A 10,656-nucleotide genomic window follows, 5' to 3' on the forward strand; every position below is an offset into this window, starting at 1 on the left:
ATTGTAATGAGAGGCTGCCCTGCTGCAATTAACTCGTCACCACACTTGCGATCTAGAGGTCGATCCTTAGGCCTGGCATTTGGAGCGACGCTGCAAGCTTCTTAAATCTCGCTGCCTCTGTCCACCCAGCTGCGTAAATGGATACAGCACAGTTGGTCGATCGGCAGGTCGCATGCGGTGGTGGGGTAAAGCGTGGGTAACTCCCACCTCTTCCAACAAGGGAAGCATCTTGCAGGGCTGCACCTTTACTGACCGCACCGTCATTGATAAACCACGACGTGCATGGGTCCACGTATGACATGCGAGTAGGGGGTCCACGTGCAGCGTGCGAGGATGCGAGGAAGGGATTCACGTGCAGCGTGCGAGTAGGGGGTCCACGAGCAGCGTGCGAGGAGGGGGTCCACGAGCAGCGTGCATGGAGGGGGGCCACTTGCGGCTTGTGAGGAGGGGGTCCAGGTGCGCCGTGAGTGGAAGGGGTCCATGTGCTGTGTGCGGGGAGGGGACCCACGTGCGGCGTGTGAGGAGGGGGTCCAGGGATCTGTAAGACAATCTCTCTGAGACGGCGCTGCTGAGCGTCATAGTTGTCTCCATCGTTGACGAATGCTTTGTTGTCTCGACCAACAGCACCCCTCTTTGACTGCTGGCCCGACGACGACGACTCCACGTAGGAGAGCACGTGCAGCAGCGTGAACAACCTGAACGGGGGCAGAGGGGGGGGGGGCACGGAGGGGAAGGGGGAGGGGCACGGGGCGCCACGGTGGCAAAATGTCAGGAGTTAACGGGACAGACCTAGGAGCCAATGGTTGACTGACTGAGATGACTGACAAAGCACCAGCTGTGACCCCTACTGTGCCAAATTGTTGTGTTTAGCTGCCCGGTGCTCTGCTTATGGATGCGAGCATCGCTCCTCTGCCCTCCATTATTGCTGGTGGGCGACTGCCTCCAACTGCCAAGTAGCATCTCCTCAGGAGTGGCCAATCTTGAGACCGCTGGTACCAGTTATTGGCAAGTCCACTCATCTCTATATATCCTCTTGTACCATATCATTCCTTTTTTTCCCTAGCCCATGCGGTGCCCTTTAGTCTGATCTATCCTGCCAAATAATAGCTGCTTTGCCATGCAGTGGCTGGGCATGGGGGCTACATGACCCAGCCAACACAGCCACGCTTGTGAGAGGAGCTCACCAATGGGAATGTGTCTAGATCTTTTAAGAATCTGTGAGCTCCTGACACAATCCAGTCTGGTTAAACCCAGGATGCATTGTAGGCAGGGTGACCTGAATGTTTCTAACCGGTGCAGATGTTACTTTAGACACCTCAACATCCTTCTCGAAAAAATAAAGAAGGGAAGATATCAATGTGGTCAAAGAAAATCCGGAGCTTCGCATGGAATGACAAACCAAGTAGTTTCCACCCAGTGTTACACAGCCGATGAAAAGATAATGCTGCCCGACTGTTTCGGAGTGAGACCTCGGCTGCGAAACTGGAGCTGGTTATAAGCACACTGCCCACACTCACATAAAGGCAAAGACATGGATCTCCTGGATAGCCTTAAGATACTGTTGGGGCAAGTGCTGTCAGCGAGTGGCACCTATGAAGGCCGGTACGGCACAAGGGGGGAAGTCCAGGACCATTTCAGATAATCGTTACTGTTGTTGGTCACTGAGTCGGCATGCACACACACCCCCTATGGCCACGCATGGGTCGACCCCCTTCCCTCCTCCTCACCTGTGGTACAGCATGGCCAGGAACTGGACAATGAGCATGCTGGAGAAGGTGATGAGGAACATGAAGGCGAGGGGCAGCACGTCGATGACCGTCCCCTCGTTCTTCGTGCTCGGGATCTGGATGTAGAGGTCGGGCTCCCACGAACTGCAGTGCCAGGGTCGCCACCAGCCACAGTGCATTGATCATGAAGTAGACGAAAGTGCCCTGCACGTTGGGACAGACAGACCAGGCCTGATTTACATTGCATTGGCCGAGTGGCGGGGGGGATGACCCCGGGCTGTTTATGGATCCCCTCTTTGTGCGTTCATTTTTCTCCCCCACTGTCCACTCTCGACGCCAAATGGTCACTTCTGTTGTTATTGTTTTATTGTTCATGTATTTTACAGGATTAGCGGATTATTGGAACAATTAACAATTAATTCGTAGGAATAATAAGGCATAGGTAATTCAATGCCGTTTAAATCTTCTTCTACCACATGCCAAGTACGGAAAGTACTCGCTTAACGCCTGCTGTTTGCACAACGCGTTGTCGCTGGAACGCAATTTTTCTGTTATCGAAGCATCTCCGGTACTCGCGATGACGCGTTGCCAGTACCTTGTTTCTTATCTCGAAGAGTTCCTGCTTCACGCGTTTCCTGTGATCGTCATCTTCCTCCAGAGGCTTGAGGTAGTCACTGATCATGCTCTTCCAAAACTCGTCTTCCTCCTATGCATTCCCCCTATGCATTCCCATCCACGGGACAGAAGGTTCACTTTGTGCGATTGTCGAAAAAACAACAACTTACTCTGATGAATAATATTAATATTGTAATAGTAATAGGTTTTACCCTTTTAACTGGCACAAAAACTGACACCTTTATTCAAGGCATCGTGTTTGCAATAACCACAACACAAGCAATCAAAATGCAAACAAAAGAGACAACTCTGATAATAATATGCACTGTCCTTGAATTTGATTGGTCCACACCCGAGACGGCTTTTCTTAGAGCCTAGTCTCCACTGGTGTTAAATGCTCACCCCGAGCCCTCAATACTCTGATAGTGCGCTGTTTTTGAGTTGTACGCCCTTTGGCGTCTTCTGATCCAACACCAGTGGAGACTAGGCTCTAAAAAAGCCGTCTCGGGTGTGGACCAATCAAATTCAAGGACAGTGCATATTATTATCAGAGTTGTCTCTTTTGTTTGCATTTTGACTGCTTGTATTGTGGTTATTGCAAACATGATGCCTTGAATAAAGGTGTCAGTTTTTGTGCCAGTTAAAAGGGTAAAACCTTTTACTATATCTTATTACTGGCAAAGGAGGTCTCATAATGAAAATATTAATATTCTTGGTTCTTTCGGTAAAGTCACGTAGAAGGGAAACAATAAAATAATACACATTTTAAACGATAAAATTCTTACGACATTTCGACTGCAACACAAGCAATCATCATCAGCTGTGAAAACCACAGCAAGAAAATTTGAAAAAAGTGGCGGTTTTATTAACGTTAGCACCACGTAGAGCGATTTTACAGTGTGTTCAGATGGACGAGTCCATCTATGTTCAGAAAAGATGAGGGGGGAGACGAAAATAATGGATGCGGTCTGAAAGCCACCGTAAGCGTGAACAATCAATTAAGACCCGAAATGGTTTATCAAATCCTTCCAATGATTGCTAAGCCAGAATCCATCTTCTCGGTTGAAATTGTCTCTGTGTTTGTATATGTGGATAGCCTCATGAACGAATCTCTTATGGTAGCCAGATGGCTTGCAAAGAACCTCTGTCTTGGAGAAGTCAATGTCATGTGAGCCTACTGAATTATAACAGTGATCTGCCACGGCCGAGGTATTGGTCCTACCGTGTTTTAGGTCTGCTTTGTGTTCACGAATGTCGTTTGGTTTCTCTAATGTAACTACTACCACAGATAATTTTGTTGTTTTAGATTTTTATTATTTTATTGTTTCCCTTCTACGTGACTTTACCGAAAGAACCAAGAATATGAATCCCTGCAGTCACGAAGGCTTTAAATCAAAATTAATATTAATGGTAATTTGTAATGCCCGATCACTGCACAGTGATTTGCTCGCTTTCGACGAGAGACATAGGGAGGGATTCAGAGACACGAGGAGGAATCACATATAGATGGGAAGGCAGCAGCAATGCACACCATGAGACGGTGCTACCAACAATTGCCCAAGCTCTGCAGTCCTCTGCATATAAATGAGTTCTCGGCAAATTAATGATTGTTCACATGTGGCAGAAAACCGGAGCAACCGGAGAAAATGCACGCGTGTGAGGGGGCAACATTATATCCTATACAGACGGAACAGGTGGATTCTACATTTGCTGTACCACCAGCTCCTGGCAAGCCAGGGTGCGGCTCCTTTCTGACGCCCACTGGAACTGAAATTCACGGCATCTTCTCAGTGTGTGATCCACCAACCACGTGTAGCACCAGCGTAGCCACCACCACCTCCAAGAATCATGACATCACTTCCTGTCCACTGTCCAGAATTGTTATCCAAATTGCACTGTCCTTGCACGAGATAAAAACTGCGAGTGGAACTCTCCCAGAACAATGCAGTGAAGCCCTACACGATAACTAGTGCTAAGGTACCTTTTTTCAAAGTCTCAAAGCCACACATTAGAGGAACGCGCCACTTGTTTGATCGTCACAGAAAACGACACTCAGTCAACTGACGGCAATATTTGGACATCTGGCCAATGCGTTGAACAATTAAGCGAGACAGGCAGCCGGGGGAGGGGAATGATGACTTCTAAATTAATTGAGTTGCTTAGTACAAGATCCCCAACATTAATGTAAAATCTTAAACGTAAACATCTCGATATTATTTTTATAGATTTATTTATTTCAGTAGGAAGGGCCCAATTAGCTGCCAGGCAGTTTCCCGACATATTTTCTTCATTAAAGTTGGTTGTTATCTTCTGGGCACTTATACACGAACTAGGACAAAGATCAAAGATCCCCCGTGTAGTCTTAACAGACTGCTGGGGCACGTGCTGTTAGCGACCACCTCTGAAGGCCAGCACGGCACACGAGGAGGTGGGTGGCCAGCACCACGTCCGGCCACCTTTGTCTCTTCAATTTGGGATATTTATACACTACACCAGGTACTCATTTGAGGCTGAGTCGACCTAGGAGAGACATAGGACCGGTTCAGATAATCGTCACTGGTGTTGGTGACTGAGCGGGAATCGAACTCAGGTCGCTCGATTCTAAGCGCAGTGTGTTAACCACTGCGCCACCACTCCCCACAACGTATATGTAGCACACGTACAAAGACCGACACAGACATAAAAACACAGACATAAAGACACACAGACACAAGGACGCACCTGATTGAGGCTGCACCTCTGCGTGATGGCGTAACCCTGAGGCAGGATGTTCTCAAACATGACCTGCATCTTCTGGTGGCGCTGCCACACGAGGTCATGGCGCCCTGCAAGGGACAAAGGAGGATAGCGATGTGCGGTGCACTCCCACAGAGGCTCGGGAAAAAAGTCTACCGTGACTCAGCGAAGAGAGCTGCGCAAACGGTAGTGATTACTCTCATCGTTAGGCTGGTATAGCCTGCAACAAAGCCTGGCTGAGTCGCAGGGCTCTGTGTTCATGAGGGTCTTACCAAGTTACCGTAGTAGAGGGGTGATGTTGCTGCTGAGTGCGGTCCAAATTAAGTGATTTCCAGTTATCTTTTTCAGAAGTGTTAAATTTTGACCATTACCAATGACACATCGGAGGAAACTGGAGAAAAAAGATGTCCATGCAGAACAGGGGGAGAAAATTCCTCAATCTCCCACGGTTCTACTGCAGCAGCAGCAACATGCCCTCATTACAGAGTGCTTGCCACAAATGAATCACAATAGCTTGCTAATCTCGTCTAGGAGCATTAACCATCACCCACACTTCGTTCATCCATTCATCAAACAAAGATGGTCACCGCATCGCGTGATTTCAGATGCTTGGTCTTGTTTAACTGACAAGCAATGACTTCGCATTTAATTTTCGATTTAAAGCTTTCGTGACTGCAGGGATTCATCTTCTTGGTTCTTTCGGTAAAGTCGCGTAGAATGGAAATAAAATAATACAAATAAAACATAATAAAATAAAATTCTCACGACGTTTCAGCCACAACTCAAGTAGCCTTCTTCAGGTGAAGGAACAGAACTGTCGGGACGACAGTGCTTCAATGAACGCTGCTAAGATTTGCAGCGTCTTTTAAGCTAGGTGGGAGAAGTAAAGCGCCTTGACAAAGGTGTTTACATATCAAACAGGATAATTTAGCATTGAAATAGCGGTGTTAAAGTGTTGGATCAGCAGGATGTTAAAGTCAGAAATTAGCTTGTAACTGGGAGATTAGCATGATGTTAATGTGAGGGATTAGCATGTGACTGGTCACGGAAATAGCTATGTTAAAGTCTAAGTTTATATATCAACAGAGGCATTTAGTATATGGACGCTAAAGGACTGCAACTACGCAACTATCATACAATACACCGATGTGAAAAAACTAAGTATAAACTACATCAATGTTATCAATAAACTCTATATACTCTCCAATCAGCTGAGCTACTAACAATAAGTCGTTATACATTACAATGCCATATGGCGAAAAAATGGGTGGCGGTTTTTTCTTTTCAACGTTAGCACCACGGAAAGCGACGAGCTTTGTTCAGACGGACGAGTCCATATATGCTTGGAACGGAGGAGGGGAGAGAAACATCCACGATGCGCTACTCTGTCCTGTGTTGCGTTACAACTATTTTACACCTCAGCCGTGGCAGATCACTGTTATAATTTAGTGGGCTCACATGACACGGAGGTTCTCTGCAAGCCATCCGGCTACCATGAGACATTCGTTCATGAGGCCATCCACATATACAAACACAGAGGCAATTTCAACCGAGAAGATGGATTCTGGCTTAGTAACCATTGGAAAGACGTTATAAACCATTTCGGTTCTTAATTGATTGTATTATACGGTGACTTTCAGACTGCAGTCCATTCCCTGGCATTGTCTCTAAATACTGTTCACACAACGGTCAAAGGTATAGCATGTTGTATAATAAATAGTTTAACATTGTAATGTTTAACATAATTCATAAGGCAATATATGGTATCGTAATTGTATAGTGAATATACAGTAGTGGTATACAGTAGGGTTGGTAGAATAATACATAGTGTAATATTACAAGTCTATTTTACAGTCTAAAGTATAGGGTAGTGTATAGTAACGCATTGTATAATTTAATGGTGGGTTTGTCTATGGCAGTGTATATTACGGTGTATAGTCATGTAATGTAGAAAAAAATTAGTTGGGGACATATCAATATAATGCATAATGTTAGAGCTTACATTGGGCTGTATACGATATTATACAATGTAGTTTAGATTGGAAGGTATAACATTGCAATGTATTGTAGTCTAGTTTATAACATAGTTGTAACGCAACACAGAACAGAGCAGCGCATCGTGGCTGTTTCTCCCCCCTCCTTCGTTCGGAGCATAGATGGACTCGTCCGTCTGAACAAAGCTCGTCGCTTTCCGTGGTGCTAACGTTGAAAAGAAAATACCGCCACCCATTTTTTCGCCATATGGCATTGTAATGTATAACGACTTATTGTTAGTAGCTCAGCTGTTTGGAGAGTATATAGAGTTTATTGATAACATTGATGTAGTTTATATTTTAGTTTTTTTATTAGTTTACTATATGGTATTCATTATATAGTGTAGTGTATACCCAGTTACTTTATGTTAATAGCTCAACTTATTGAAGAATATATTGCGTACATTTATTATATTGATGTAGTTTATACTTAGTTTTTTTTCACATCGGTTTATTGTATGATAGTTGGATAGTTGCAGTCCTTTAGCGTCCATATACGAAATGGCCCTGTTGATATGTAAACTTTGATTTTAACATAGCTATTTCCGTGACCAGTCACATGCTAATCTCTCACAATAACATCATGCTAATCTCCCAGTTACATGCGAATTTCTGACTTTAACACCCTGCTGATCCAACACTTTAACACCGCTATTTCAATGCTCAATTATTCTGTTTGATATGTAAACTCCTTTGTCAAGGCGCTTTACTTCTCCCACCTAGCTTAAAAGACGTTGCGAATCTTAGCAGCGTTCATTGAAGCGCTGTCGTCCCGAGAGTTCTGTTCCTTCACCTGAAGAAGCCTACTTGTGTTGTGGCCAAAACGTCGTGAGAATTTTATTTTTATTATTTTATTTCCATTCTATGTGACTTTAACGAAAGAACCAAGAAGACTTTGTCTTTGTTTGATGAAAATATTACCTTTGGTATGGAGGGCGAGGTCTGTGTCTGATTGCTCTGGAGGTCGACTTTTGCTCTCTACTTCTTCTGGATGCTCTGTCTGAGTGCTCGTGATGTCTTCTAGTCTCGTCTCTGCTCCTTCTGAATGCTCCATCTGAGTGTTTGCGATGTCCTCTTCTCTCGACTCGATCTCTGCTCCTTCAGGATGCTCTGTCCCAGTGCTCGCGATGCCCTGTCGTTTCTCCTCGCTCTCTACTCCTGGATGATCTGTCTGAGTGCTCGCGATGTCCTCGGGTCTCGTCTCTGCTCCTTCTGGATACTCCATCTGACTGTTTGCGATGTTCTCTCCTCTCGACTCGATCTCTGCTCCTTCAGGATGCTCCGTCTGAGTGCTTGTGATGCCCTGTCGTCTCTCCTCACTCTCTACTCCTTCTGGATGATCTGTCTGAGTGCTCACGATGTCCTCTGGTCTCGTCTCTGCTCCTTCTGGGTGCTCCTTATGAGTGTTCGCGATGTCCTCTCCTCTCGCCTCGATCTCTGCTCCTTCTGGATGCTCCATCTGAGTGCTCGTAGTGTCCTGTTGTCTGGCCTCAATTGGACGCAGCTTCATCTCTCTGTCGAGTTCCACCGTGCACGACTCCACTCGGCTGGGAGGGATGATGATAAACTGTTAAACTAAACCATTATTTTTATTTTACCATGTAAGGCCCACTGAGCTATAAAGCTTTTTTGTAGAATCGACCTGAATATCACAAATTATAACTCAATGAGCGGCTTATCACTTGGAAATTACAGCAGCCAAATACTCTAATCACATGATGATTCTAAATGAGGAGGGAAAAAATCAGGGGACCCGGAGTAAAATCCACACCAACATGGGGAGAGAAAGGAATAGATGCAGACTCCATATAGGCAACAGGCATCGTCAGGTTTGGGATCGAAGCCACTACCTCCTGCATACCAGGGGAGGTAGTTAACATCTAGCCACCACGGCGCCTAAGATACAAGCACAACTAGAATCACAGTTAATAAGTTGAGACAAGACTCAGTATTGACTTGAGTAAAATGTTACGTTGTAAATCTTCCTCCACCCGACACAGCCAATCAATAATCATAATCTGTATTTCTACTGCAGGAGGAGTCCGATGAGCTATGAACCTATTTTCACAGATGTCCAGTAGGTGTAGGGGATTAGAAAGTTAGAACATAAAACGATAGCAGTGCTAAGTATAGGAAAGATAAGAAAATAAAAAAAGTATATGAGTGCAACTTGCATGAGTACATCAGTTACTGCCAATTTTTCAATACTAAATGCATAACTTGGGGCAAGGCAGCAAAACAACAGTCCCAAACCACACCAAGATAACACAGTCCCTCAATAATATGGGACATAAACGTTGAACTATCGATACACGAGAGGTAAGGATCAAAGTTAAAATCATGGCTACAGGCTCTCAGTGAGGTGGTGGCACCTTGAACTGTCATCCTCCTGACTCAGTGCCGAGTATTTCTTCGGATAGACGCTGATCCTCCACTGGAAGCAGTCCCACTCGAGTGGCAGTATACAGCATTTCGTTCCATTCAAACGATGCTTGCGTTCCTTCTTCTGCTGGGACAGGAGGATGGGCATTGTGCTGAAGGCAGGGTCCTTCAATGATATCAAACCAGCGGGAAGCGCACACAAGCTGGAAGGCAGTTTCAGCTGCTCAGTGAACTGGCGCCAATAACTGTCCAAGCTCTGCGGTCCTCCATGTATGAAGATTTTATTGGCCAACGGGAAACCAGAACACCATGGAATAGACCCACAAATGCGAGGGGGAAACATTGCGTTCTATTCAGATGGAACAGATAGAGTCCATAATTGTCATACTACATTCTCCTGGAAAGTCAGTGAATGACTCCTCCTCGATACCCACCGTGTTGGATTAATGGACACGAGTGGCACAGCCACCACCACCGTTCTTGTCAAGAAACATAAACGATAATTTTGCAAGCTCCGGTCATCCTCTCATCAGTGGATTTTGGCTAACCATTGAACAAAAACAGTGACCACATCGCGTGCTTTTGGGTGCGCTTGTGCGTCCATCTGGAACCCTCTTACTTCCAATATGAGAAAGCAATTGGAGCTATGCACTTTTAAATCATTACATTGAAAACTAATTTCTTAAAAACTGCTCTTTGTGTTTAGAAACTTTCCTTCCTTCGCACCTCCAATTAGCACAGTTGGCTACACATGGTGTGAAAGAAGTTCAACATACATACATCTGGACCAGTCCTTGACCTTCCCTAGATTGGCTCAGCCTCAAAAATAGCCAAATGTGATGTAGTAAACATGACAACAATGGAGACAAAGGCGGCCGGGCATGGTGGTGGCCACCTACCCTCTTATGTGCCATTCCGGACTTCACAGGTGCTACTCGCTAACAGCACTTGCCCCAACGGTCGGTTAAAAGCTATATGGGGATCGCTGCCTTCGTCTTGGCGGGGGTTGGGGGCATATGTTACACTTTTTTTGCAATGTACGTAGCCAATCATGCTAATCGGAGGTGCGGGACGGAGCAACAGAGGAGAATGGAGCGAAACTCCAAATAACGTTCGACACAAAAACAACAACGACAATAGCGATAACACATAAAGTAACTCAC

General features: G+C 45.4%; 1 protein-coding gene across 1 annotated transcript; it reads right to left on the reverse strand.

Annotated features, from left to right (window-relative positions):
• Positions 1-743: 743 nt before the first annotated feature.
• Positions 744-8,653, reverse strand: LOC142908090 (uncharacterized). Its single transcript, XM_076058289.1, has 4 exons — positions 8,033-8,653; positions 5,064-5,167; positions 2,323-2,433; positions 744-1,931 (listed from the first exon to the last, which is right to left on the reverse strand). Exons 1-4 carry the CDS (start codon positions 8,619-8,621, stop codon positions 1,659-1,661), a joined length of 1,077 nt encoding a protein of 358 aa, XP_075914404.1. The 5' UTR covers positions 8,622-8,653; the 3' UTR covers positions 744-1,658.
• Between the last annotated feature and the right edge of the window lie 2,003 nt (positions 8,654-10,656).

Source organism: Petromyzon marinus (genome assembly GCF_048934315.1).
Source record: "Petromyzon marinus isolate PM22_M1 ecotype Great Lakes invasive population chromosome 70 unlocalized genomic scaffold, UKy_Petmar_22M1.pri1.0 chr70_unloc.1, whole genome shotgun sequence".
NCBI classification, from domain to species: Eukaryota; Metazoa; Chordata; class Hyperoartia; order Petromyzontiformes; family Petromyzontidae; genus Petromyzon; species Petromyzon marinus.

What these genes read in the sequence shown, in the direction of transcription:
- LOC142908090 (XM_076058289.1), bottom strand. Translation starts at nt 8,621, where the DNA reads ATGAAGCTGCGTCCAATTGAGGCCAGACAACAGGACACTACGAGCACT. An exon ending in CCTCGCCCTCCATACCAAAG is followed by an intron (nt 5,168 to 8,032) that starts GTAATATTTTCA and finishes TGTCCCTTGCAG; the next exon opens with GGCGCCATGACCTCGTGTGG. An exon ending in TCTTCGAGATAAGAAACAAG is followed by an intron (nt 1,932 to 2,322) that starts GTACTGGCAACG and finishes CCCAACGTGCAG; the next exon opens with GGCACTTTCGTCTACTTCAT.